Source organism: Bolinopsis microptera, chromosome 6 (genome assembly GCF_026151205.1).
Source record: "Bolinopsis microptera isolate Bmic1 chromosome 6, MBARI_Bmic_1.0, whole genome shotgun sequence".
Classification (NCBI taxonomy): domain Eukaryota; kingdom Metazoa; phylum Ctenophora; class Tentaculata; order Lobata; family Bolinopsidae; genus Bolinopsis; species Bolinopsis microptera.
Window position 1 is genome coordinate 10,113,174 of NC_087077.1, and position 25,003 is coordinate 10,138,176.

Sequence of the window (25,003 nt, forward strand, 5' to 3'; positions counted from 1 at the left end):
TTTAGAGGACACCAGGACTGTAAAATTTCATTATCCTATTCCCAAATTGGTTTGGGAAATCATCATGTGTGTCTCAGTATGTGTGTCTCGTGGCACCCGTGATAATTTTACAGTGATGAGTAACTCAATTGTACTGACCACATATTTTGTTTGTGAGTGTCTTGTGGTTCACTTTCCTCCAGGACCAGCTTCAATCTGTTTAGAATTAAGATTTTCAAGCTTAAATCGCTATAACCGAAGCTTATATAAACTGTGGAACTTTGAAACTTAGCTTCCATTCGATCTCCATTTTTTTCACGAGATCATGTAACCATAATAATTAAAATTAGGCTCTTTGACATAAAGGTCGCTTTGATGTAAACATGAACAGTTACATGTCCTCCGAGAGCAATACTAATGATGACCAAAAGGATGGATCTACGATCAAACCCTGGCACAAGACGAAACGCAAAAGATGTAAGAATTGAGGAATTTGTTATGATTATTTCCTGATTATTAATTACTACTGCACTTGTAATCGTTAACAGCTTTTTTAGTCGTTTAAGCATGAAATATTTTTAATGTGACTACATGTAAGAAAGCATATCTATTGTCAGAAAATGAAATATTAGAATTAAGGCATCCTCTGTTCATTTCAGACCACTAATTTTCAGTTTACTACAATAAGAGTCAGGAATATCTCTTATTTCTCTTAAAATATCCTAAATCAAATAAACTGCAGCCTTATTAGACAACTAATCTTATGAAATTCATAATAAAAAGAGCTAAAATAGTGAAATGACTATAATTTCACTACAATTATCAGGAAAATCTAAGTAAACTGTTGCACTGAACGTACGTCTTTCTGCGCTACCTAAATTAATTTTGTATCTCGTTTTTATCTTTCTGAAGCGGTACTAGGGTTGTACATAATATTTTACGAATGATTATAACCGTTAATATTATTTAGAAAGTGCATTTGCTTTGGTTTTTAGTTTAGACTCTGTAGCTCAGACCTGCTCAGAGTGGTCTGTAGTTTATACCTGCTCAGAGTGGTCTGTAGTTCAGACCTGCCGATCAGAGTGGTTTGTAGTTTAGACCTGCTCAGAGTGGTCTGTAGTTTAGACCTGCTCAGAGTGGTCTGTAGTTCAGACCTGCTCAGGGTGGTCTGTAGTTTAGACCTGCTCAGAGTGGTCTGTAGTTCAAACCTGCTCAGAGTGGTCTTTAGTTCAGACCTGCTCAGGGTGGTCTGTAGTTTAGACCTGCTCAGAGTGGTCTGTAGTTTAGACCTGCTCAGAGTGGTCTGTAGTTCAGACCTGTTCAGAGTGGTCTGTAGTTTAGACCTGCTTACGCTGGTCATTGGTCAACACAACATACCACTGTTGTATGTAGTATTTTGACCAGCGTCCTTTTTAGTTCTTACAGCGGTTTGCACTACAAACGCTGATCCGTACTAAAATCTCCACACTATTTTGTTGTGAGACCGGAAGTCTAAGTTACCAGTAATGAGTTGCCGCAATATAACAAAGTGACTAGGAATAAGCTACATGAGCATAAATGTTCACTCTAAATATCCAGCGGACAGTTTTATTTCACGGTACCTACGTTACACAGTTTGCTTACATTGCCTTGTATATGGGGTACGTAAGGTGTACTTATCCGTGTGTATCAGTTTATATTTTATGAGTCTGCTTCCTGCTGCTTTGTGTTCAGATACGTCCTTATTATTAAGCTAAATTTGACGACCTTACTTTATGTCTACAAAAGAAAGATACAGGTACAGTGAGCTTCCGACAGAGCCAGTATCTGGTCATAGGAACATGACATCAGTAGAAGCAGAGGACATTGAATCCTCACCTAACAAATACGTCAACCTTCGTCTGAACAATTCATCAGAGACTGGGGGAACCGGAAGAGAGGTTCCAGAAGACACTGGGATCCAGAGTAACATACAGCTGGATGTAGGAGAGATTGAGGAATCTGATGAATTCAAAAACACGACAATTCAAAAACTTTACAACTGGTACAAGGGTATTTTTGTTGGTTCCATAACGGATTCAGAGGTGGCAGGCATGATCAGCGCTTACGGAATGTCTCTCAAGACTTTCCGCGGTCACCGTAAGTTCCATTTAGTTTTATTTAGTTTTATTTATTATTTGGAAGAGTGGTTTTCCTTTTATCACGTTCAACCAACGGAAATAAAATGTAATTCTGTTAAGTTCAAGTTGGAGAACATCTAAACATGGAGCTGGTCAACATTTCGCACTGGTCCTGTCAGTTACTATTTACATTCACAACTGGGTAGTATTCACCTTTAGTGTCCACGAGTTACTGGGCAAATTTGTGTTAATGAATCTAAATCTGGGTTCTAACTTATGTGGGTATAGTGAGGCCTTGGAGAGTCGTCTTCAAGCACATTATCCCACGATTATCTAGATTAGTAGATTACGAGAATAATCTAAGTCCAAATTACAACTACAACTCAAAATTACGTTGACCTCTACAGGATCTCCCAGCTTGAATTCCTCGTTTAAAATCAACTAATCACAGAGACGTAACCAATGGGTACACCCTCTCAGCACAACACCATGACACTTATGTCTAGAAGTTGTATTTATAGTGAACAATTACGGGATAAGGCCTCATAACACATACAACATACTTAGATGTTTTATGTAAGCCTCTATGAACCATTCCGACAAGTTGTAAATTTGTTAATCTACCCTCCTCCGTTTGTCCTGTATTTCTGGTTGGGTAGTTGAGTTTTATTTCATCAAATAGTTGATTTCGTCAACGAAATAAAAGTACACTAAGCTACCATCTGAGACCTGATCAAGCCAGAGCAACATGACTTTAGTAGAGGACCTGGAAGCATCACCTGATAAACACATCCCCCTAAACCTGGACACACAACCTGTGGAATCAGGAGTAGCTGTTGAAGATACCATAAGTATCACAGAGCTGAACGGGGGAGAGCGGGTAGCGGACCCGGGGTCTAAGATCCGGACCTTATATAGACGGGTCAAGGGGGTGTTCGTGGAGCCTATCAGTGAAGAGGAGGACGATCGACTCACAGATAAGGAGGTGGCAGATATTATTAAAGCTTACGGAAGACCGCTCAGAACCATTTGGATGCATCGTAAGTTCTAGATTTGGTTTTTCTGTGTTGTTGTATTGGTCGGGGTTGAGGGGATACAGGGGATGCTGTAACAATACACTTAAATAACTACATAGCTACAACATGTTTTGTTGCAGCAAAATAGCGTAACTTTTGTTGTTTTTTTGGGAAATAAGATTTACTTGGGATTTTGAAACAACTGTTTAATCTTTTAATGAGGAACACGACGATTTGGGCACGGCAGGCTGCACATATAGTTCTATAAAAGTATAAACAGAAATTAAAATATTATATCAGGGTCGTCCGTAATAAGCATCGTATGTTTCATTGAATATTGAAAACTGCTAGACTATCGGTTTCGGTTTGTACCTAATTATTTTATGCATGAGTAGTTTAATGAACAGTAACTTAATATTATATATCAACGGCTCAAAAATTGTGTATTAAGTGCTCACATAAAACTTTTAATTATGTTACACTAGAAACCCGCCGCTAGTCGAAAGCTTTGTTCGAGGAAATTTTAAGCATCAGTTATGTTTTAATTTCTCTTCATCATATAGCCCCAAAACGATACTTTTTACCGCATCAAAAAATTTCAATCACAACCAAAGTTATAAATATATATAGGTATATAGCGTCATGAGGGTAAATGTGAGCTAGTTGTGAAATTCTGATATTTCAATCGAGAATGACAGTCAATTGAATTATTGCCAGGCAATTAAAATGTTTAACTGCGCAAAGTTATTTGCGTAATTAGAAAACAACAATATTTTTGTTGATTGTGTGTGCGCGGCGTCATGTCAGCATTGTGTGTAGCTCTAGCGAATTTAGTATCGAAAAAAAGTATCGATACTTTTTACTGCATCAAAATATTGCAATCACAAACAAAGTTATAAGAAGTCATAGCGTGAGCGTAAATGTGAGCTAGTTTTGAAATTATGACGTATCATACAGCATAACAACACGCGTTGTTAATCTGTGGTTGCTCGCGCACGTGCATTTTTATCGTTGCTACGCAACAGCGCAGTAAACCTTTGCTTAAATAACGCCATTATTCTAACGATTATTTAACCTCACTTCCGACGTTAATTATAAAAAATCTAAAGCCTAAATCAAAATTCTAAGAATGCTATAGCCTATTCCTATCCTTTTTCTACAACCCTGCTAAAAATGGCGAGGTTTCCATTTGCGAGCTGGGTTTGGCATCACCAGAGGGTCATTTTGAGGTCGATTTTCGGTGTTTTTTCTTCTATGTCCCCGTTGCCGGGGAAATTTCGTCAAGTTTAAAATATAATATAGATATGTGATAATGTGATATGTAAACAGGAAATTTTGGGTGTTTACAAATCATATAAAATAGTAAAGTCATTAGTTTAGGCTTTCAGGATAAATACTTGGAGTAAAGCAATATTGAAAATGACTAAGTTTGTTGATAAGTTAACTTCGGCGTGACCACAAATTATTTGTGCGGTGTGGATAAAATCTGTCAACACTATAAATTAGCTATAAATACCCTGACTTACAACTAATATTGAAGATCATTAATACCGAATTTCGTACTTCTAATTACCTTTATACCTAGTCATCAAATTAAATATCATTTTTATTATCATCATAGCTAATCACAGAGCATAACCACAGAAAATGTATCTCCACAAATTGTTGTTGACCGTGCGTTCTGCAGAATAAATTTACACCTAATCATTTTCCTACTTTATTATTATGCCTGGTTAATCATCTTTGTTCCGCTTGTTTTCTGTACAGCAGATCAAACTTCTGAATGAATATGAGGGGAAGGCTGCGATCAATATTCAGCGATATGATAAATCTTTGTCAACATGGCCACGAGTCCGTTAATAGTATGGACCATAACTTTAAACAGAAGATGAGAATTATCCGTGAGTATTACTATTAGATAAATTGACATTTTACATTTATGTTAAGTAAACTTGATGTTTTATGAAAGTATAAAGTTTATTCGGACACAGAAATATTAATATTTAGTGTTCGTTATTCCACATGAATTCATCGACAAACAGTTTTATTCCAGTCATGTACAAGCTGCCCTAGCAACTAACGAACCAAATTGGGAATTATTCGAGCTCTAACCGAACCAAATTTTATCTGTCAAATCTGCCTACCTGCCTAGGTCGATCCAGATGAAATCTGGAACGAGTTTCGTGTCAACGCTTCTCTCCATTTATCCCTATCACACATGAGTAAACGCAGCTGGTCAGGTTCCAGTCCAGTGTCTTCAAGAAGGACGTCCGGGAAGGTCTTATGTGGTCGTCCTCGATAACGCTGGCCATAGGATGGTTGCCAAAAAAGGAGTTGTTGAGCAGGTTGGTCCTGTAGACGATAGACATGTCCTGCAAAACGAAGTCTTCGTGTCTTTATAGTATCTGTCACAGATGGAATCTTTCCGTAAAGAACGGAGTTAGGTGTATGTGATTTCCATGAGATACCAAAGACCCTTCGTAGCATTCTAGTATAAACACCGTCTAGTGCTCTAATATCAGCCTTTTTAAGAGTCCAGGTTTCTGCACCATACAGCAGAACAGGTTCTACTGCAGTTCGAAAAATCTTAGTCTTGATCTTCCTAGACATATTAGATTTCCAAAAAGCATCTAGACTCTGCAAAGCTTTCCATGCGAGACCTTTCCTGACATTGATGTCTCTGCTTGTTGAGGCTATAAAGGATCCAAGGTACTTAAAGTCATGAACTTCTTCTAAAGGGATGCCGTTAATAAAGACTCTATCGTCTGAGTTGGCAGGTCGCGGGATGTTATAGGACATGTATTTGGTCTTTTCGATGTTAATAAGGAGACCATAACGGGCTGCTATGTCAGAAATGCTTTGGCAAAGGCGGCCATTTTCGCTGAAGCTGTCAGTAATTGTTGCTAGGTCATCGGCGAAGTCCAAATCAGCAATGTAGTTACTTCCAACTTTAAACCCATCACGTGGGCCTATTGCCAGTCTTAGTATGAAATCCAGGACGATGATAAAAATGAGAGGTGCAAGAACATCGCCCTGGAGAATTCCGAGGTTGGTAAGGAATTCTAAGGTTATCCCTTCAGGGGTCATGATTTTAGCCTTAGTGTTGATGTAGAGTGACATAATGGCTTTTATGATTTTTTTAGGAAAGCCGTAGGAAGCCAGTATGTCGGGAAGATGCGATCTGAAGATGCAGTCAAAGGCCTTTGAGAAGTCAATAAAGGAGATGACACAAGGAAGCTGGAAGTTCACAACCTCTTCGATGATACGTCTAAGAGCCAGAATCTGTTCACGAGTCCCTCTTCCAGGCCGGAAACCATTCTGGTTGTATCGTAGGCGAGGTTCTATGTGGCTCCTGATTCGGTTTAGAAGCAGCCTGTTGTAGATTTTCGTGGCAACAGGGAGGATGGAGATGCCTCTGCTATTTTCAGGACAAAACTTTTTAGCTCCTTTGGGTATAGGAAGAATGGCAGTGACAAGAAGCTCTTCCGGGGCTTTACCAGTAGCTAGCATGTTGTTGAACAGAGATAGTAAAGTAGTGTCCAAGTCAACACACTTGTACAGCAGAGAAGAAATTCCGTCATGACCGTACGTGTCCTTTGTCTGCTTGAGAGCTGTAGATAGTTCATCTGCTGAGAACGGTGACGTTTCAATTGGGAGTTCTGGCTTTTGGACTTCAAAGCTACCCATTCTGATGTTGTCAGCAGGATTGTAAAGCAGTTTGCTGTAGTGGTCAGTCCACGCCTTTGCTCGATCTGCCTTGTTTCTGTATCCAGGTAATTGAGACATAGATTTAGGCTTATGATTGGTAAGGTCATTTATAAGCTTCCACGCAATACCAGAGCTGTTTGACTTCGTCTGCCATGCTGCATACCCTGGTTGGTTTGCGGGTTGCGGAATAAACAGCTGATCTACTTGATCAATTGTCTTATTAACAAACGCTTCTTGTATGCTGGTTTCGACCTTCCTGACTTCAAGGGTGGCATCACGGAGGGCTTTAGTAGCAGCTCGTGTCTTTCTTTTGTGACTATCTTTCAACGCAGCATCTCGTGCCTTGACAGCAGCCCGGTACTCAGGATTAGATGAAATCTGAGCAGTTAGACTAGTCTTCTTCCTTTTGGGAAGTACTTTCTCTGCTGTGTCATTAATAGCACTTATCATGTTGGTGTATGCATGCTGGTTGTGTTGGACGAGGTCATCAGTCTCGTTCTCTTCATCCATTAAGGCAGTGAACCTGTTCTGGAGATGGAGTTGGAAGGCTGTTGAAGTTGCAGTGTTACTTTTTAACTCCTCCCAGTCATACTTGATTACCTTAGGTCGGACGATGTTGGTCCTTATTGACAGCTTGATAGTCGCTGTGACAATCCGATGGTCAGATTGAACCGAAGGATTAATGTATGACTCACAGTTTTTAAGTGAATTCTGCCATTTTGAGCGAATGAGGATGTGGTCATTCTGATGCAGTTGACCATTTGGTGCTGTCCAAGTCACCTTTTTAGAATGCTTTTTGTTAAACTTTAGCGCACCGATGGTGAACGCGTTTTCTTGGGCAAAATCGAGAAGATGCTGTCCGTTTCGGTTTGTACATTCATAAAACGCGTTGGTGTTGCAGGTGTCTTTTCCAAGGTGAGCATTCAGGTCGCCAGCTATAGCTACTACGTCATGAGGTGGAAAAGATCGGACACAAGAAGTTAACTCTGCATAGAACTGTTCAACTTCAAGGTCTGTAGATACATTAGTAGGTGAATGACAAGTAACTAAGTGTGTGCAAACTTCACCGGTAAAAGAAACAGACATTATCCTGTCTGAAAAGACGTTATGGTCGATGTAGCAGCGTTGGGCCCAAGGGGAAAGAAGGAAGCCAAGTCCAAGGAGTGTTCTACTTTTAGGGGGAGGAGATGCTATGAGGAACTTGTAGCCATCACGCATTATATAAGGAGTCTTCTTAATACGATGCTCTTGAAGAGCAATCACAGGTATGTCAAAGGTTTTGGCTTTGCACACAAGTTCCCATTGCTTCCATTCTTCAGTGAGAGATCTTACATTATAAGTAGAAAGGTAAAAGGATTCTGAGATTTTTTTGTTAATTTTTGGTTTTTTGATGGTCCTTCTTTTAACCCAGATACCATCAGCTGCTTTTCTCCCCAAAGGGTTTAAAGGTGCAGCGTCATCATGAGCTGGACTATCAGAAGGAGAGGTAGGGGCTGAAGCCCTAGTGCTGTAGTTGTTTAGTTCGTTGTAATGTTGATAAACGGGTGCGTGGCAATAAACTTTGCGAGTACCAGAGTAAAGCTAGGGGTTGGTAGCCCACTAGCAACAAGTCCAAGATCTCAGGCAACTAAAAATGACTGATAAGAGAACTGAGGGTCTGCAGCCACACACAGACAGTGAGGGAGAGTAAAATAGGGGGGTTTTGTGCCTCAGTACACAGAACCGTAAGTCATCAAGCTGCGAGGAGTTTCTTACAGCAGAAGTAGGCTAGAAACTCTGACATCAACATGTTTCTAGTTAAAAGGGAGAGTGTTCTGAATAACTCTGATGGCCAGACTGCCATCTTGATGTCCGCTGGAAGTAGTGCGCTTGTCGCATCTGCCACTCAGCATACCTGCAGCAGGCAGGATCCTCTGAAGCTTTTGCTACACGGCGTTAACTGTATCCGTGCATTACCATTCCCGGGTGTCAGTAGCGCGAGTCTACTGCTCGGACCCACTCCTATCCAGAGTGAGGAACAAAATCTGACTTCTACAAAGTCACCAAAATGCATGATTTGGGAACTATACATTTAATTTTATGGGCTTTAGTGTAATTAACTGTATAATGTATTTTATCAGATGCATTTGTGGAGAAGGTGGTCTACTTGCACCTTTTCCACATTATATAATTCAGGTACATTATAGTGGATATGGGTTGGGATTAAGGGGGCATACCCCAAATCTGTCCAGACCTAATGACCTCATAGGCAGTTCAGTGACCTTCTAGCGCACCGTTTCCACACAAAAAAATTATTTTGAGAATTCCCATTTTTGTAATCGACCATTTCCTGGTTAAGAGTGCAATTTTCGGAAAAAATTATTTTGTGGTTGAGACGCTATAAGTTAATCATTTCTTGCGGTATCGGGTTGAAATTTTGCTCGCCGTTTATTCACATCTATGTCAAGGTGTGTGTAAAATCTTGATATCGTATCTAAAAAGGCTGGTGTGTTATGAATTTTTAAAGTCAAAAAGCTAAAATTGTCCTTTTCAGGCTTATTTTAACAAAAAGTCAGTCAGGGAAGATCGGATTATTTGATGCTTGACATCAAATTGTTCTCTGAATTCTGGCGCAGTTTTTGATGCCCTCAAAAATGTTTTTACTCATTCACCTCCTGATCTATTGGACCTCAAAGCCAAACAACAAATTTAGGCACATTTTTCGTTTTTAATATTTACTGATTTTTCTAAAATTTTGATAGGAATGTACTAGTGACTTTTTGAAGGGTGAAAAATAACCGCAACTAGCACATTTATATATGAGTTATGAACAACAAAACACCCTAAAATGCTTCCCTTTGAAGTTATGGGAGAAAATGTGATTTTTTGGCATTGCAGATAAAAAATCACATTTTCTCCCATAACTTCAAAGAAAAGCATTTTAGGGTGTTTTGTTGTTCATAACTCATATATAAATGTGCTAGTTGCGGTTATTTTTCACCCTTCAAAAAGTCACTAGTACATTCCTATCAAAATTTTAGAAAAATCAGTAAATATTAAAAACGAAAAATGTGCCTAAATTTGTTGTTTGGCTTTGAGGTCCAATAGATCAGGAGGTGAATGAGTAAAAAAATTTTTGAGGGCATCAAAAACTGTGCCAGAATTCAGAGAACAATTTGATGTCAAGCATCAAATAATCCGATCTTCCCTGACTGACTTTTTGTTAAAATAAGCCTGAAAAGGACAATTTTAGCTTTTTGACTTTAAAAATTCATAACACACCAGCCTTTTTAGATACGATATCAAGATTTTACACACACCTTGACATAGATGTGAATAAACGGCGAGCAAAATTTCAACCCGATACCGCAAGAAATGATTAACTTATAGCGTCTCAACCACAAAATAATTTTTTCCGAAAATTGCACTCTTAACCAGGAAATGGTCGATTACAAAAATGGGAATTCTCAAAATAATTTTTTTTGTGTGGAAACGGTGCGCTAGAAGGTCACTGAACTGCCTATGAGGTCATTTGGTCTGGACGGCACAAACCACTGTTTTGGGGTATGCCCCCTTAATTCAAATTGTCTTATACATGCGCCTTCAATAATCCAACCTGAGAAGTAAAAATGTTGTTACAAAAAAGATAAACTCCATTTTCCCGGGTAAGTTTCCGGCTGGATGAGTGATTGGATTGTCTATATAGCACATTTAGTCCACGGGTTTACTAGTAAATGTCGCGAAAATCTTTAAACAACTTTAATCTTTTCACATTGCGACATCTCTAGACCACCAAGACGTATAAACTATAAGTAATATTGGAAATAAATCCACGGCAAATCAATTACAAATCAATACCTATCTCATTTTTCATGGGCAACATGGCCTGAATGGGCGCAGCAATACGAAAATATTGGCCAGCATTAAAATTTAGAACAGTTAACGATGATTAAGCCAAGATTGTAAATCGTCAATTTATGCAAAACGCATAAAATGTTTTGCGCATGAAATTGAATTATCAGAAAAGTTTATTAGAACTTTAAAATGTCCCACTCTTTAATTCCATTACTGCCTTTATTACTTCAGTCACTAAGTTTATTACTATTACTCGATTATTACCGTAGACCGTTTAGGAACGTCGAATGAGACATCATAGTTCTGTTTTTCATTGGACATTCAAAATTAATAACCAGTTTACTGAATATACCCCAACTGTCATGCGCCAAAGTTTTTGTCAACGAAAAATCATGTAAAATTATATATAGAATAAAGATTGGTTCTACGGCAGATGATCTTCAATTATAGTTTTACGTATCGTTTTACTCTTACTGTTCGGATTTTTTGTAAACACTAATCAGTCTTTTAATATGTTTATCCAATATTATTTTGAGATTATCATAAATTAGCATAAATGAAAAGTAAGCATTTTTCAATGATGACCGACTGATTTATGTGAATAATGACTGGAAGATTTGAAATCATTGATGCGTTAAATACTTACGCTTCAATTTCAAATACTTAAGCTTTAATCCAATAAATACGGGATTGTGAGACTTTTGAGCAGACCTTTAATTCGGTCCTGAAAACTTTTTTGCGTTATAACTAATTCTTTTCATCCCAATCCGAATTCCGAATGGGATTTATTTTTTCACCAAGTTCGTTACATATCACTCAAAATAATTGTCGCCTTTGTATTTTCGTTGTGAATGATAACACGAACAGTGTAAAGTCAATTGAAGAAGTACGTTCACCAGAGGTTCGTGCATCATCTCTGCCTTTTGAAGATTTGATCCGCACTATATATTTAACGACCATCGTAGTACGTCACATCCGCCGAAAAAATTGAAAAATAAACATTGAGCGGAAGACACACTAGTTGCTCTCCTCTAGTCCTCTTGGCTTTATTTTGTACTCACTTTATACTTAACTAGCATTTAATTCGCGTTTTTGACACCACTTGGGGGTCCAAATTTTAGGCTCTAAAACTCCTATTTCTTGGCCAATTTTTTATTTTTTCATGCTGATTTAAAGGCCATTAAAGCATTTGACCCAGTCAAAAAAGTTTCAGTTGTATATCTTTCACGGTTTTTTGCGGAAAGTCGTGTTAAAGTTGATGCCGTGGTGTCAGTAAAATGGCACGGATAAATAAATATATCGATATATATATATCGTCTCGCTTTATATATAGTAAGATGTGCACAAAATATAAGCGCATTTGTGTGCAATGTGAATGGATAGAGCTGTTCATGGTTCAAATCAATTGCATGATGGGCCTTTCTTTCAGGTTCAGTGTGGGTTTATTGCTATATTACTATTATTATTACTGTATTACTATTAGTGAGCTTAGTTTCATTACAGTTAAGAAGTTTCGACAAATGACAACTTTGATGTTGTTACTATCTTTTAGATTGCATAAGTTGGACATCAACTTGATGTTGCCAAATCGTGCCCGGAAACATTTTACCATCGATGGACAGATTGTTTAAGTTCATAGTTCTATGAACCTAAATCCTAATAGTCTTATGAACCGATTATGAAGCTAGTTCTGATGACCGAATTAACTAGCCTTATGTTAATGAACAATCCGTTCACCGAATGTCCATCAAGAAGGAACCATCGTTAATCAAGTCAGTAATGTAATGAAAGAGAATATATATACTAATATATATAATAATATATATGATAATATATATTCTGCTTCGTTATAACTTTGGATCGTGCTTCATATCATATTACTGCATTTATAATTACAGTGACCGGCAAAACCAGGCTCAAAGTTACAAAATACTGGTAACACTTTGGTAACTAATTGGTAACTTAAATCACTATATATGACGTTACTTATAGACCTCCCTTGAGCTCCATTTCTTTTGCGAAGAAGTTTTTACTCTGATCTTGTTTAGTGTTTGTTTAAACATGCATCTCTTTTCCCGATAGTTTGTTACATTAAATGTTTGCCCATCATTTCCACAGAACTGGATTAGTATTGGCTTCTGATAAATATAGTTCTTTTGGAGGCGGACTAGAAGTTGTCCTCTCGGTTCTCAGTTCACACTTTACAGTCTCACTTTACAGTCTCACTTTACGGTCTCACTTTACGGTCTCACTTTACGGTCTCACTTTACGGTCTCACTTTACGGTCTCACTTTACTGTCTCACTTTACAGTCTCACTTTACAATCCCTTGCTAACTTGAAACTTCTGAACTGCTTACACGATTGATGTATACCTCCGGCCAGCTAGTCCGTGTTTTTTTCTTACAGCCTGATCATTACTTAGTGATACTGATCATAATTAACATATCAGCTACAAAATTTGAGGATTTATAGTTCATATAGTGAATTAGGGACTTCATAACTTTTAAACTTCTAGAAGTAAAGGACGGTGATAGCTATAGTGCAATCTATTGTACAATCTAGGGTTATAATTACACATACCTTATTGAGTATTTCTATTTTATTAGATCTCAGTAAAGCTACAGTTCAAACAGATATAAGCGATAAATAGTGACATCTATCAGTTAACTTAGTCTAACGTGAAACCTCAATCTCTACGCATGCTGAAGCGTGCGTCTCTGAGTATGATCAAATTAGGAATTACGCTGGAAACAGTCTGTAAGACTGTAAAAGTTTGAAGGAACATGACAGATTGAACTCCAAAACTGAAGAGATCTCGAAAGACTTCTCAGTACCCATAAAGTTACAGAACGCTAGTCTGAAACTGAACATAATTATCACCTAGATCATTCATTAAAACGTCCTACAAACATCAAGGAGGGAAAATATTTGTATCACTAGATGGTGTTAGACTACGTTTTTCAGCAGCTGGATTATATTTTGAGGATGTTATACCATGGCTTCCCTGACAAGTCGGTAACCGTCATATTTTATGATTTCCGTCGAAGGTTCAGCTTCTGATTTTAATTTGGAATTTCAGCGGAGGCATTTTTAATGTTCATTATAAATTCACATAGCAGGCTAGGAAGTTTTCCAGCGTTGATTGACACGCGGTAAACATTTTGATGTGACAATCTAAGTGCTGTTTTAAATTGTACGCGTTACTGCTTTGATTTTTTGAAACTAACGTTACATATTGCTACTTATTTCAGTTACTTGTAATTAAATTAAGTCAAAATATTCTAAGTTTTCTCAATAATTACCAAATATTTTGACATTTCAAGTACCTCTAGAGCACTAGTATATCATTCATTCAGTTGGGTTTGAACGCTGAAATGTATATTGTATACCGTTAACATTTGAATTTTGTAAATGCATTATCTTTCCAGGCGATCTAAGTGCAATCCATAAAACTTTAGTGGTTGTGATTGGACTTTTGGTTTTTGTGGGTTGCTTAGAGCTGACCACTATGAAACAAACTAAGCTAAAGCTATAAATCTCTCAGACGAAAGTTAAAAATAGCAAGATTAGTCTACCCGGAAATTAGGGAAGCAAGATTTAACTAAAATAAATTCCAATTGTTAAATTGAATTGAAAACAAGTGCCCGCCATTTAAAGATAGTTGTCATGGCAAAATCTATAAGATTGAAAAGTTCATCGACATTTTATAAGCTTTAGAACATTGAATTTAGGTCGGACGTAAATAAGTTAGATAAATTAAATAACTCAATACATCTAACCGTTTCCAAGAAACGGTTTGCTCCGGTCTCTTATCTTCTTATTATAATTAACTTTAAAACATAGCGATGTTGAGCTCTTGTTTAAGCTTATTAAATTGACAACATAGTAATTTTGTGCTCTTGTTTAAGCTTATTAAGTTAACAGCATAGTAAATAGGTGTTGAGCTTGTCATAACTTAATCTTTACAAAAACCTACTATATACTGTGTGTAAGACAAAAAGTTAGTAAAATAACTTAAATAAATAAATGCACGCTAGGTTTAAATTTATATTTTAAGGCAAAACAAGCCCATAAATTGTAATATAATCACCATAGAAACTGGCTCACAACTTATTAACTTTTATTATATAGTTGTCCCATAAAACTATAAAATGATCCGCGAAGATCACAAGGAAAGGTGTAAATTCTTGAATTGTGATAAAGGTGTTAAACGTTTGTTCAATCCTAGACAGTGTCTTCATTTAATTCCATACAAAGTTTGAATAAATCCAACATATTCTGCTCGGTCATTAATACGGCTCTCTCTCTTTCACTCTGCATTACTCTATCAGTACTTAATCAAATTAGACATCAATTTTCGACTAATCAGTGCTTCCGTTTTCTCAGCCAATTTTTCCTCACTTCATTGCTGTAGATCAGTAATCTCTGCAGTTGATCACTTCTTGATTTTATAATTTAACTAAGAATTGATTGTGACTTTTAGCTCATCAACCTGTGACTATAATATTATAAATTTTGGTTTAACCATCCATACCGCACTTTTGTAATTGTACTGAATTTCTATTTCCGTGAATGTCACATTATTACGCTAAAATTGTGAGATAGTTAACAAATCATAACCAAATTCACACAACTTCGGTTGCTATCCTTCTATCGTTAGAACAACTCATCCCACTATACAACACGACACAATATATTGTGACTGTGTGTCGTGTGACTGTGTGTCGTGTGGAGCTGTGTGACTGTGTGTCGTGTGGCTGTGTGTCTGTGTGTGACTGTGTGACTGTGTGTGACTGTGTGTGACTGTGTGTGACTGTGTGTCGTGTGACTGTGTGTCGTGTGGAGCTGTGTGACTGTGTGTGACTGTGTGTCGTGTGACTGTGTGTCGTGTGGCTGTGTGTCGTGTGACTGTGTGTCGTGTGGCTGTGTGCCGTGTGACTGTGTGACTGTGTGTCGTGTGACTGTGTGACTGTGTGTCGTGTGACTGTGTGTGACTGTGTGTGACTGTGTGTGAAGGACTCTGATATACAGGATATGCAATTTATCATCAGTTTGCATATTTGGAAGGTATCGCATCAATTAGTAGTGCTAACACCTTAGCTCTCTGGTAAATTGGCCAGTCAAGGTATACCTTATTTCTCGAACTGTCGTGGAGTAAATGAAACAGCACGGTGTAGACTGCCACCACACAGCTTTGATAGTTATTTCTCTGCAGACTCTAATATATATATAATATATAGTAGCTGTATGTTTGGAACTTTCCTGTTTTTGTTGGATTTTCTCTCTACTTTTCTAACAGAAGCTTAACATGCGCCGTTTTGTCGTCGTTGAAAGTTTAAATGGTGTTGAGGAAACAGGACGTAACTGAAACTCATGTAGGCAACCATATATAACGAAATAAGATATCTCACAGAACTTTGGTTGGCTTTACTTTCACTACTTACTTTCACTCTTTAAGTTATTTTTAATTGGACTCTAATTGTAGTCGCCGTGTTATGTTGGATTTTCTCAAGCTTATAAAGTTATGAGTCGCGACTGTCGTAATTTTGAATTTGTTTTGTCGGTAACGATACTTTTAATTTAGAACTATTAGAGTCACGGCTACGCTAGCGAAAATTGTAGAGTAGCCTTGAATAACAACACCGAAGAAATTGTTATGTTGCAAATATGGTCAATGGGTATTGGGACACATTCACATCACTTTTGACTTTGTTTTTTTGGGCAAATTTCTATTGATCCCGTTTGATGCGACAAGGAAAAGGCTCTTGGAACATTTCAACTATGCGACTTATAGATTATATTCCAATCCAGATTTTACATGAACTTTTGACTTTCTTTACACATTTAATTCTTCATTTCATCCAGCTTTTCCCACTCTAAAAGTGTCAAATAAATAACCAGGAAAGTGCTAAAAAAGGGGCTGGACAACTTTTAGCCGTACAGAATGTGAAAATAACGTGACAAAGTAGCTAAAGTTGTCCCAGAGAGATGGGCAGCCAGATATTTGAGAATGAGGAGGATGGGCTGACTAAAGCTGAGAGGGAGGACATGACCCCCTGGCAGAGGTGGTGCGGCTGCAAGAACAGTCTGGAGAGGAAACGTAAGAGTTGCATTTCTAGGTTATATTTGTTATGTTTTTGTCATATTTTGGTTATATTTTTGCCTTTTGTCATATTTTTGCCATATTTTTGTCATATTTTTTTCATATTTGTGTTATATTTGTCGTATTTGTCATATTTGTGTCAAATTGAAATACGACAAATTGTAGTTTTAAACTAATTACAACACTACAAATCTATTACATTTATTGAGAATTATGTAATGTAACGTGATGGAAATATTTTAAACGGGCATATCCTGTCCAAACCCAGGATGCCCTACATGACATGAAGAATTCGTTGTAACTTTGTTTGAAAAGCATTAATGCACTTAAATTGTTATATGAAATTACTTAACGGGTGATACTCGTAAAATATTTGTTCGACCGTCGACGAGTCCAACTCGGCGCGCGTCCTGGTAGGTTATAAACCTACAAGAAATTACCAATATTGTTCCCCGAGATATTGTCGGGTTTGATACATCATTTTATGGTAGAATTTGCCTTAGCATATATCTGATGCTGTTTAATAATTCAATATAATCAGTAGTTTCAAATGATTTCTTGAGCTTTTGTCGCGTTTGGTAACATTTTGTTGTGGAGAATGACGAACATTTTGTTAACTTCAGCGAGTCATAAAATACAAATTTCCACATTTTTTATCAAAATTTGGACCTTCGGCCATTTTAATTTTCATCAATTATCATGTTAAAATCTAAAATTAAAATCGTTCGAGTAAATTACAAATAATTATTAGTTGGGATGTTGCAAAATTTCAGTTCGAGTTGGAGCAAAGTTCCAAACCTGGACGAGCTGCATACTTAAATATTTCTGAACTTTTACAAAGAGGTTTTAAAAATAAGTTTTTAAAGCAGTATTTTCATAGACTTGGAGACTGTAACGATTTATTTATCAATTTATCGTTTTAGCGTACAAAATAAACTTTTAAACTAATTTTAGGGTATAATTCTTAAAGTTCACAGTTTCTTGGAACTGCTTTTCACGTACTTGTTATAAAGGTCCTGGAACTCGCTTTAAAACAGGGCTTTTGAGGGAACTTTCCTCCAGTCCTCCTACTATAAATTTGATTCCAGTGGAAGAAGAGTGAAGACCAAAACATTAATTATACAACCTCTCAGTAACATTGCTAATTTTATGAACACTCATTAACATTGCTAATTTTCAGATTACATTCTACTGTTCCTGTGTATAGTGATAGTGGTAGCAGTGACCCTCTCCATCACAATCACATCCTTAAGCAAAAGTGTTCACAAGGTTTGTTTTCACTAATTAGCTAATTGTAGTCGTGCTTTTTATAGTAACCTTATTGGCCCTAATTATTTATTTTGCCCGATTAGGACCGGAGTTTGCAGGCATTCGGAGAAACCGCTGTAAATTGGGGTTCATCCGGTACATCACGGTTATTAATGTTCGCATAATCTGATAATATTTAAATTAATCAGAATTACTTTTCCCAGGAAGGAAAGCCTCACGTGGTATTGGTTATCGCAGACGACATGGGCTACAACGATATCGGATACTACAACCAGTTCGGGGACATTAAAACTCCGCACCTCGACAAACTTGCAACGTTCGTAATTAATTGTTCAGTTAAGCTAGCAATATTTTTAAGAATTTACCAATACAAAAATACGAATTACGATTAATTGCCCAATTCTATCATGACTCCTGTCATTAGCTGTACAAATAAAACTCTCCCAGGGAAGGAGTAAGACTTGATAGATACTACGGACAGTCTATCTGTACTCCAGCTAGAGCAGCACTCTACACTGGACGATATCCTTATAGGTAAGTCCATCTGTACTCCAGCTAGAGCAGCACTCTACACTGGACGATATCCTTATAGGTAAGTCCATCTGTACTCCAGCTAGAGCAGCACTCTACACTGGACGATATCCTTATAGGTAAGTCCATCTGTACTCCAGCTAGAGCAGCACTCTACACTGGACGATATCCTTATAGGTAAGTCCATCTGTACTCCAGCTAGAGCAGCACTCTACACTGGACGATATCCTTATAGGTAAGTCCATCTGTACTCCAGCTAGAGCAGCACTCTACTGCACTGGACGATATCCTTATAGGTAAGTCCATCTGTACTCCAGCTAGAACAGCACTCTACACTGGACGATATCCTTATAGGTAAGTCCATCTGTACTCCAGCTAGAGCAGCACTCTACACTGGACGATATCCTTATAGGTAAGTCCATCTGTACTCCAGCTATAGAGCAGCACTCTACACTGGACGATATCCTTATAGGTAATTCCATCTGTACTCCAGCTAGAGCAGCACTCTACACTGGACGATATCCTTATAGGTAAGTCCATCTGTACTCCAGTTAGAGCAGCACTCTACACTGGACGATAATATGTAGATAAGAACCCAAATTAAGAAGTAAAATACTTGAAGTAATGTACTCTAAGATAATTAGGTGTCTGTAAAAGTATCAAACGAGGAGATCATTAAATTGAATTTGTCTGATTTACAAGTTAAATACCTAATAAGCACATATAATAATATATGATTCAATATAATTTATAATATAATCTCAGATAATTCTTGATATTTGTTAATCCACGAACTCTTCAAAACGCAGCATTGAGACAGTCATTAAAATATTCTTCTTATTAAAGTATTAATAGTTGTTCTCGACAGGTTTGGTCTGCAGGGAGCTAGACCTATTTTGTATGGTGCCAAGTTGGGTTTACCAACAGAGGAAAAAATTCTACCCCAGGTCAGATTCTGCCGTTTCTCATATCTTTACTGCACTGAAAGTTTCTCCCTTTTACAATTTTTAACCAATCGAAGTAAAAACTAGCACGTTCCTGATTATGGAATACGAAAATTCAAATTTGTCGTTTTCAAAATCTATTATTCTATATTACATTTCAGATCATGAAGGAAGGAGGATATAACACTTATTTAGTGGGGAAGTGGCATCTTGGTTATTCTAAATGGGATTACACCCCCATCAAGTAGGTAGCTTTTATAATGAACACTGAACTATGTATTTCATGGAATAATCATTTTTTCTGCATTTATATGCAGCATCGACAGAGTCCATTCATTTCATGGACTCATAACTTCCTGATAACTTGATAAGAATACCCCGTACCCAACTTCTCATATAAACACTTCTACCAGGCGAGGATACGATTACTTCTTTGGGATGTACGGAGGATTCTCCGACTACTTTACACACATATCCGCTGAACCTGAGAGCCCTGATAACTCAGCTTTTGATCTTCACGAACACTTTGAGAAGGATATTCAAACTGGTTAGATTCTCACATTGATAAGTCTTATATTGGTAAGAGAAAGGGGCACATTTCGAATCCGGCCTTTTACAAGATGATATATCTGAGATGAAACGTGATTTGTTATAGCCTTGATATATAATTAAGACTTTATCATTTGATCAAATTAAAATGGTCTTAAAAATTTGGATATGGTATAGAAGATAACGTGTAGTGAACTACCAGCTCTGTACTGTATTAAAACAATTCTCATCTCAGATGGGACAGTTGAGGAGACGGATAAACAGAATATAAAACTAATCAAAGATACGTGGCTGGAGTATTCAGAGAAGCTTTTCACAGATAAAGCAGTACAAATAATCCAGGTAATTATAGCTTCTGGATTATGCTCTGCAGTATTAAAACTACAACATCATAATCCGATGCAGAGAGATGGTGCTGCAGTGCCGTGCTTTTTTAACTGTTCGTGAGGTACAGAACAGTGCCGAACAAAAACATTAATGGACAATTGCGTCACAATTTTGACTAGAAAGAGTAAATGTTAATTTATTCTATCAGCACATAAAAGTATTCCTAATTGTCAGGATCATGAAGCCGAGAAGGGGTCACTGTTCCTAACAGTCAGCTACATGAACCCTCACAGTCCACTTCAAGTCTTAGAGGACGACCTGAGGAGGGTCCCTTCAAACATCACTAACGAAGTGAGTTTAGGGGAGAAACTAATTTTGTCAGTCGTATTCAATGTTGGTTTAGAGCAGTGGCGTAACAAAGGGCCCCGCCGACCCGCTGTGCGGGAGGGGCGGTAAAGATTTTACCGGCGTATCCTCTAAAATCATTTAATTTGTTCAATTTTAGGGAGGGGCGCCAAAAGGGGAGGGGCGCCAACAGGGGGGCGCTTTTTCAGCGGCGGGGGGGGGGGGGCGACAGGCAACGTTACTCCACTGGTTTAGAGTGGTTGAGTTTGGATCGTCACCAACTATAAAATTTTGCACTTTCCTTAGTTTTTATAGATCATCATCACTTCTTTTAAACTGAACATAACGCTTCTTAGATTTTGTTTCCGGTTTAATTCTCTTCGAATTATTGAACCCTTATTCTATTACAGATAAGGAGAAAGTTCTCAGCTCTGATGGTTAGTATGGACACCGGAGTGCAACAGTTGACTGAAGCTTTAAAATCTAAAGGAATGTACGATAACACAATCTTCATCTTCACCGGTGACAATGGAGGTTGGTTGTTACAATTCCTCCTTTCAATTAAATTGACAAAGAGGAGCTGTTTATCATCCTTTACCTGAGAAGCCATGAAAAGTAACCAAATCATTCCTTTTTAGCAATCACATCACTTCCATATCCATCGTTTAACTTTTCCGATCATAAAGAGAAAATCAATTGGCTCTCTTACTCGTATAACAAAACGAATTATCACGTCTGCAAATCACATTTAGGGGCGGTACAAGGACCAATAAACAGCAACAGTCTGGGAGGAACCAACTGGCCTCTAAGGGGCTCTAAGTGGACTGTCTGGGAGGGAGGGGTCAAAGTGCCAGCCTTTGTTCGGGGACCTGGCATAAAGCCAGGTGTGGTAAGCACTGAGCTCTTCCACATCACTGACTGGCTGCCAACAATAGCCGGTCTGGTCGAACTGGAGACTAAGTTAAAGCTAGACGGAGTGGATCAGTCAGGTTTGATTATTCATTTAATTAACTAATTATTAATTTGAAGGTTAGAAATTGCACCTTGTTTTGAGGCAGCATGACTATTGCTTCTGGTTTAAAGAGCAGAGCTGAACTGGAAATTTGTGTCGGCATAAGAACGAAATTGTTTGCCTCAGGTTTGCTACAAGGAACCACTAACACAAGTGCCAGAGAAGATGTGATCCTAGAGCTAGATCCAGCTTACCAACAAGCAGCGTACATTAAAAATAACTACAAATTAATTGTGGGAGATCCATCACCAAAACCCTACGATGGCATCTACCCTCCACTACAAGGTTGCTGGTAGTATTCGTATGATAGAAGTCATATGTTAATGAGGATGACATTATATTTAGTTTTTAAACTTATTTGTTATTTTCATCTTTTGAACAGAAAATTACACTGCGATTAGATCACAGTCTCTAGATATGGTTGCAGGTTGGCGGATCAAATCCCTAACAGTTCCTTACCGCTTACCCTAATCCTAACCGTACCCCTAGTGGTATATTTGTTCAGCATTAGACATTAGGTTCACTATTACCTTAAGATACGGTATTCTCTATAGAAGCTGCCCATATAATATAATTTATGTACATTTCAGATAAAGGTGCAACCTGGTATAAAAGCTTTGAGAACACAACGTTAAACCCTGATGGACGTGATATGTACAAAGAAGTCAGCCGTGTTTGTGACCAAAAGATAATTAAATTTGGGGATAATCTGAAAAACAAGGACTATAACTTCAGAGACATAAAATCTATAGGTGAATTTGAGCACTCTCAGATACGGCTCTACGATCTTTCAAACGATCCATCTGAAAAACACGACCTGTTCACGGAACAGGAACGTTTTAAGTCCCTCGCAAAAGAAATGTATGATTACCTGGGACAGCAGACCTTGGAGATGTCCGAGTTAGTATTTTTCGTGGGAGATAAGTACAGAGATGTACCGAGTGCTTTTAAACCTTACACTGTTGAGCTGGAGGACAGGGACGATAAAACTATTAATAAGTGGAAACCATGGTTACCAAATAACTAATGCAAGTCGCTGAATTTATCATATTTTTTATTGGAATTATATAAGTGGCTAATCAGTTGCAAATACCATACAGATTGTCCCCGGTTGCAAAATCATAAATACTATGTTCACAACATAACTCATTATAGAGGATTCCAATAATCAGAAATGTATTATTATATCCCGGTAAATGACTTATACTTTCAATGCAATAAGCAATTGGCCAACGATTCATGTTTCAGTTGAAATTTTAAGGGGCTGAAAATTTGAATTGACATCATTAATCAATGTTACGATGACTATATTTATTTCAAAGGATGTCATTCCAAATTACCAACAATCAGGAATCGGTTATTTTGCCTCCAGTTTAAACAAAATATTTTGCATACTTAATTTATGTCTTTACGGATAGACACGGAGATTGCAGTAAATGCACATGGATGTCATAGATTATAACTATTCTAGATTAACTTATTCATGCGTTTTTACACTATAATAGAGAATGATGATTTTATACAGTAAAACATCCCGACTTTTAATTTCCGTCGATTAATTTATAAAATTGTAATAATGCAAGCATAAAAACATGCAACATAACTACAATAAAATGACTCCAGTTGATGACAAGCATGTTAAATCTTAACGCAGGCAACCAGGATGATTGAGAACGACTGGTCTGGATTCTAAACACGGTAGCTTTGAAAAGATTAAAATATTTTCCAAGTGGATCGCTCGCACGTGTACAATGTGCATCCCAGAATAATCAACTTCATGTTTTATCGAGTGTTCCTCCTGGAACAGTCGTATGATCCTGAAAAGCTTGAAAAGTCATTAAACGCAAGTCTATTTCAACTTATAGCGTTATCGTTAACACCAGTTCACTCTTATTCATCACAACCATTAATTCTCTGATCAACCAATTAGTTAAAAGATTAATCAATTATCATATTATTCATATTATTCATTTGCCGTCCATTTATCATCTGATAACGATACTGGAGGCCCTGGCAAGCTGCTTGCAGTCATTGATTTGCTGAGTTAAATGAGCGATCCTATGAGACAAATGAAGATCTCTTTTAGGTCCAGTTTGTATCTGCCTGTTCTTCTTGATCTTTCTCTTGATGTCTGATTCTGTAAATGATTTTGCGACCGGTTCTACTTCAGCAGGAGCCGCGGTTCCACCGGTTGGAGATGGAGATGGGATTGCTACCTGAAATAGTTAAAGTTTCAAAACTTGACAAAAGTCGTCTTAAGTATTTCTAGAGCAGCTTCTTCAGATATAAATTATAAACGCATCATCGATTATGACGTATGATGCCAAGCTGTGACTATTCTATAAAAAGTGTATACAGCTGTAGATGATGAGAGAGTACTTCTATTGCATAGATTGTGAAAACTAACCCCTGGGAAGATGGTTGAAGAGCCCTTGGCAGGACCTTCACCAGAATACCACTGTGCACACTGTTTCTTTGGTGGAATCTTGGGCTGGAACACACTCGCGGGTTTAGCTTTAGGGGCCGTTTCTGGCAGCTCTAAGTTAAGAGTTGCCATGGAGATCCCTTTAGCTGGGGATACGACACCATCTTTCTTCCTTATGTTATACATGCCTGGTGGGGGTGCACTACACGGTCTACCAGATAACACTCCTGATTTAGGCCGGTATGGGATGGTCTGGGGACGGACTCTCAGTGATTTAGAGGACGTTATCTCGTGGGAATGATTCGTGGTTCGTGGACTCCTGGGTCGTGCAGCTGCTAGCGATGTTTGGGAGCCTCCATACATCAACTTCTTGCGGATAGAAGCAGTGTCAGACCAAGCAACAATACGGAGCCGGGGAGAGAATGAGCTGGCTCGAGGCAAGCATATTCCTGCCCCATTGGTACAAGCACTCATCTCGTGCACGGCAGGGTGTTTAACAAATAATCATTATGAGCGGTTATCCGGCGGTACTGACTCGTGCAGATGGAAGCCTTTTTAAACGTCCGACGATAACAACAGTATACTGCCGTTCGAGCAAGAGCTGTAATAATGCATCGGACACGCAGAATGTTGTAAATGTGTCTCATTCAGGAACCACGTGATCTATTTTGAAGGATTTTAACTATTGGACACAATGGTGGTCACGTGACCTTGTCAAATAATCACTATGAGCGGCTGCACGACGTGCATGTTACATAACATATTGCCTAAAACTGCTTGCTCTGAGCTCGAGAGCTGGACCGAAAGCTTAAAAATATTATAACAAAACTACAATCATGATGCATCATGTGGCGGTAAATT

At 37.9% G+C, this 25,003-nt stretch overlaps 3 protein-coding genes across 4 annotated transcripts in view; 1 reads left to right on the forward strand and 2 right to left on the reverse strand.

Moving 5' to 3' along the window:
• The window catches only part of LOC134817586 (homeotic protein empty spiracles-like), a 44,483-nt gene extending 39,920 nt beyond the window's left edge, over positions 1-4,563 (reverse strand). Inside the window, exon 1 of the mRNA XM_063826789.1 lies at positions 4,551-4,563. The gene's annotated coding sequence lies outside the window, so the exon portion shown is untranslated. The remainder of the gene's footprint in view (positions 1-4,550) is intronic.
• On the forward strand, positions 1,751-23,241 carry LOC134817585 (arylsulfatase B-like). 2 transcript variants are annotated; one of them, XM_063826787.1, is made up of 13 exons: positions 1,751-2,097; positions 17,921-18,009; positions 18,213-18,325; positions 18,457-18,543; positions 19,409-19,487; positions 19,646-19,728; positions 19,898-20,031; positions 20,269-20,375; positions 20,595-20,711; positions 21,116-21,239; positions 21,458-21,694; positions 21,844-22,002; positions 22,308-23,241. In XM_063826787.1, the coding sequence occupies exons 1-13, from the start codon at positions 1,800-1,802 to the stop codon at positions 22,742-22,744; spliced, it is 2,064 nt and encodes a 687-aa protein (XP_063682857.1). In that variant the 5' UTR covers positions 1,751-1,799; the 3' UTR covers positions 22,745-23,241. The 2 variants fall into 2 exon arrangements, with proteins under 2 accessions (XP_063682857.1, XP_063682858.1); XM_063826788.1 differs by lacking the exon at positions 1,751-2,097 and adding an exon at positions 16,537-16,737.
• LOC134817587 (nascent polypeptide-associated complex subunit alpha, muscle-specific form-like) lies at positions 23,190-24,972 on the reverse strand. Its single transcript, XM_063826791.1, has 2 exons — positions 24,125-24,972; positions 23,190-23,933 (listed from the first exon to the last, which is right to left on the reverse strand). Exons 1-2 carry the CDS (start codon positions 24,614-24,616, stop codon positions 23,703-23,705), a joined length of 723 nt encoding a protein of 240 aa, XP_063682861.1. The 5' UTR covers positions 24,617-24,972; the 3' UTR covers positions 23,190-23,702.
• Positions 24,973-25,003: the final 31 nt, after the last annotated feature.

Coding starts and splice junctions, on each gene's coding strand:
- LOC134817585 (XM_063826787.1), top strand. CDS start 1,800: ATGACATCAGTAGAAGCAGAGGACATTGAATCCTCACCTAACAAATAC. Junction 18,010..18,212: donor TAAGCAAAAGTGTTCACAAG/GTTTGTTTTCAC, acceptor TACTTTTCCCAG/GAAGGAAAGCCTCACGTGGT. Junction 18,544..19,408: donor ACTGGACGATATCCTTATAG/GTAAGTCCATCT, acceptor TGTTCTCGACAG/GTTTGGTCTGCAGGGAGCTA.
- LOC134817587 (XM_063826791.1), bottom strand. CDS start 24,616: ATGAGTGCTTGTACCAATGGGGCAGGAATATGCTTGCCTCGAGCCAGC. Junction 23,934..24,124: donor CTTCAACCATCTTCCCAGGG/GTTAGTTTTCAC, acceptor TAACTATTTCAG/GTAGCAATCCCATCTCCATC.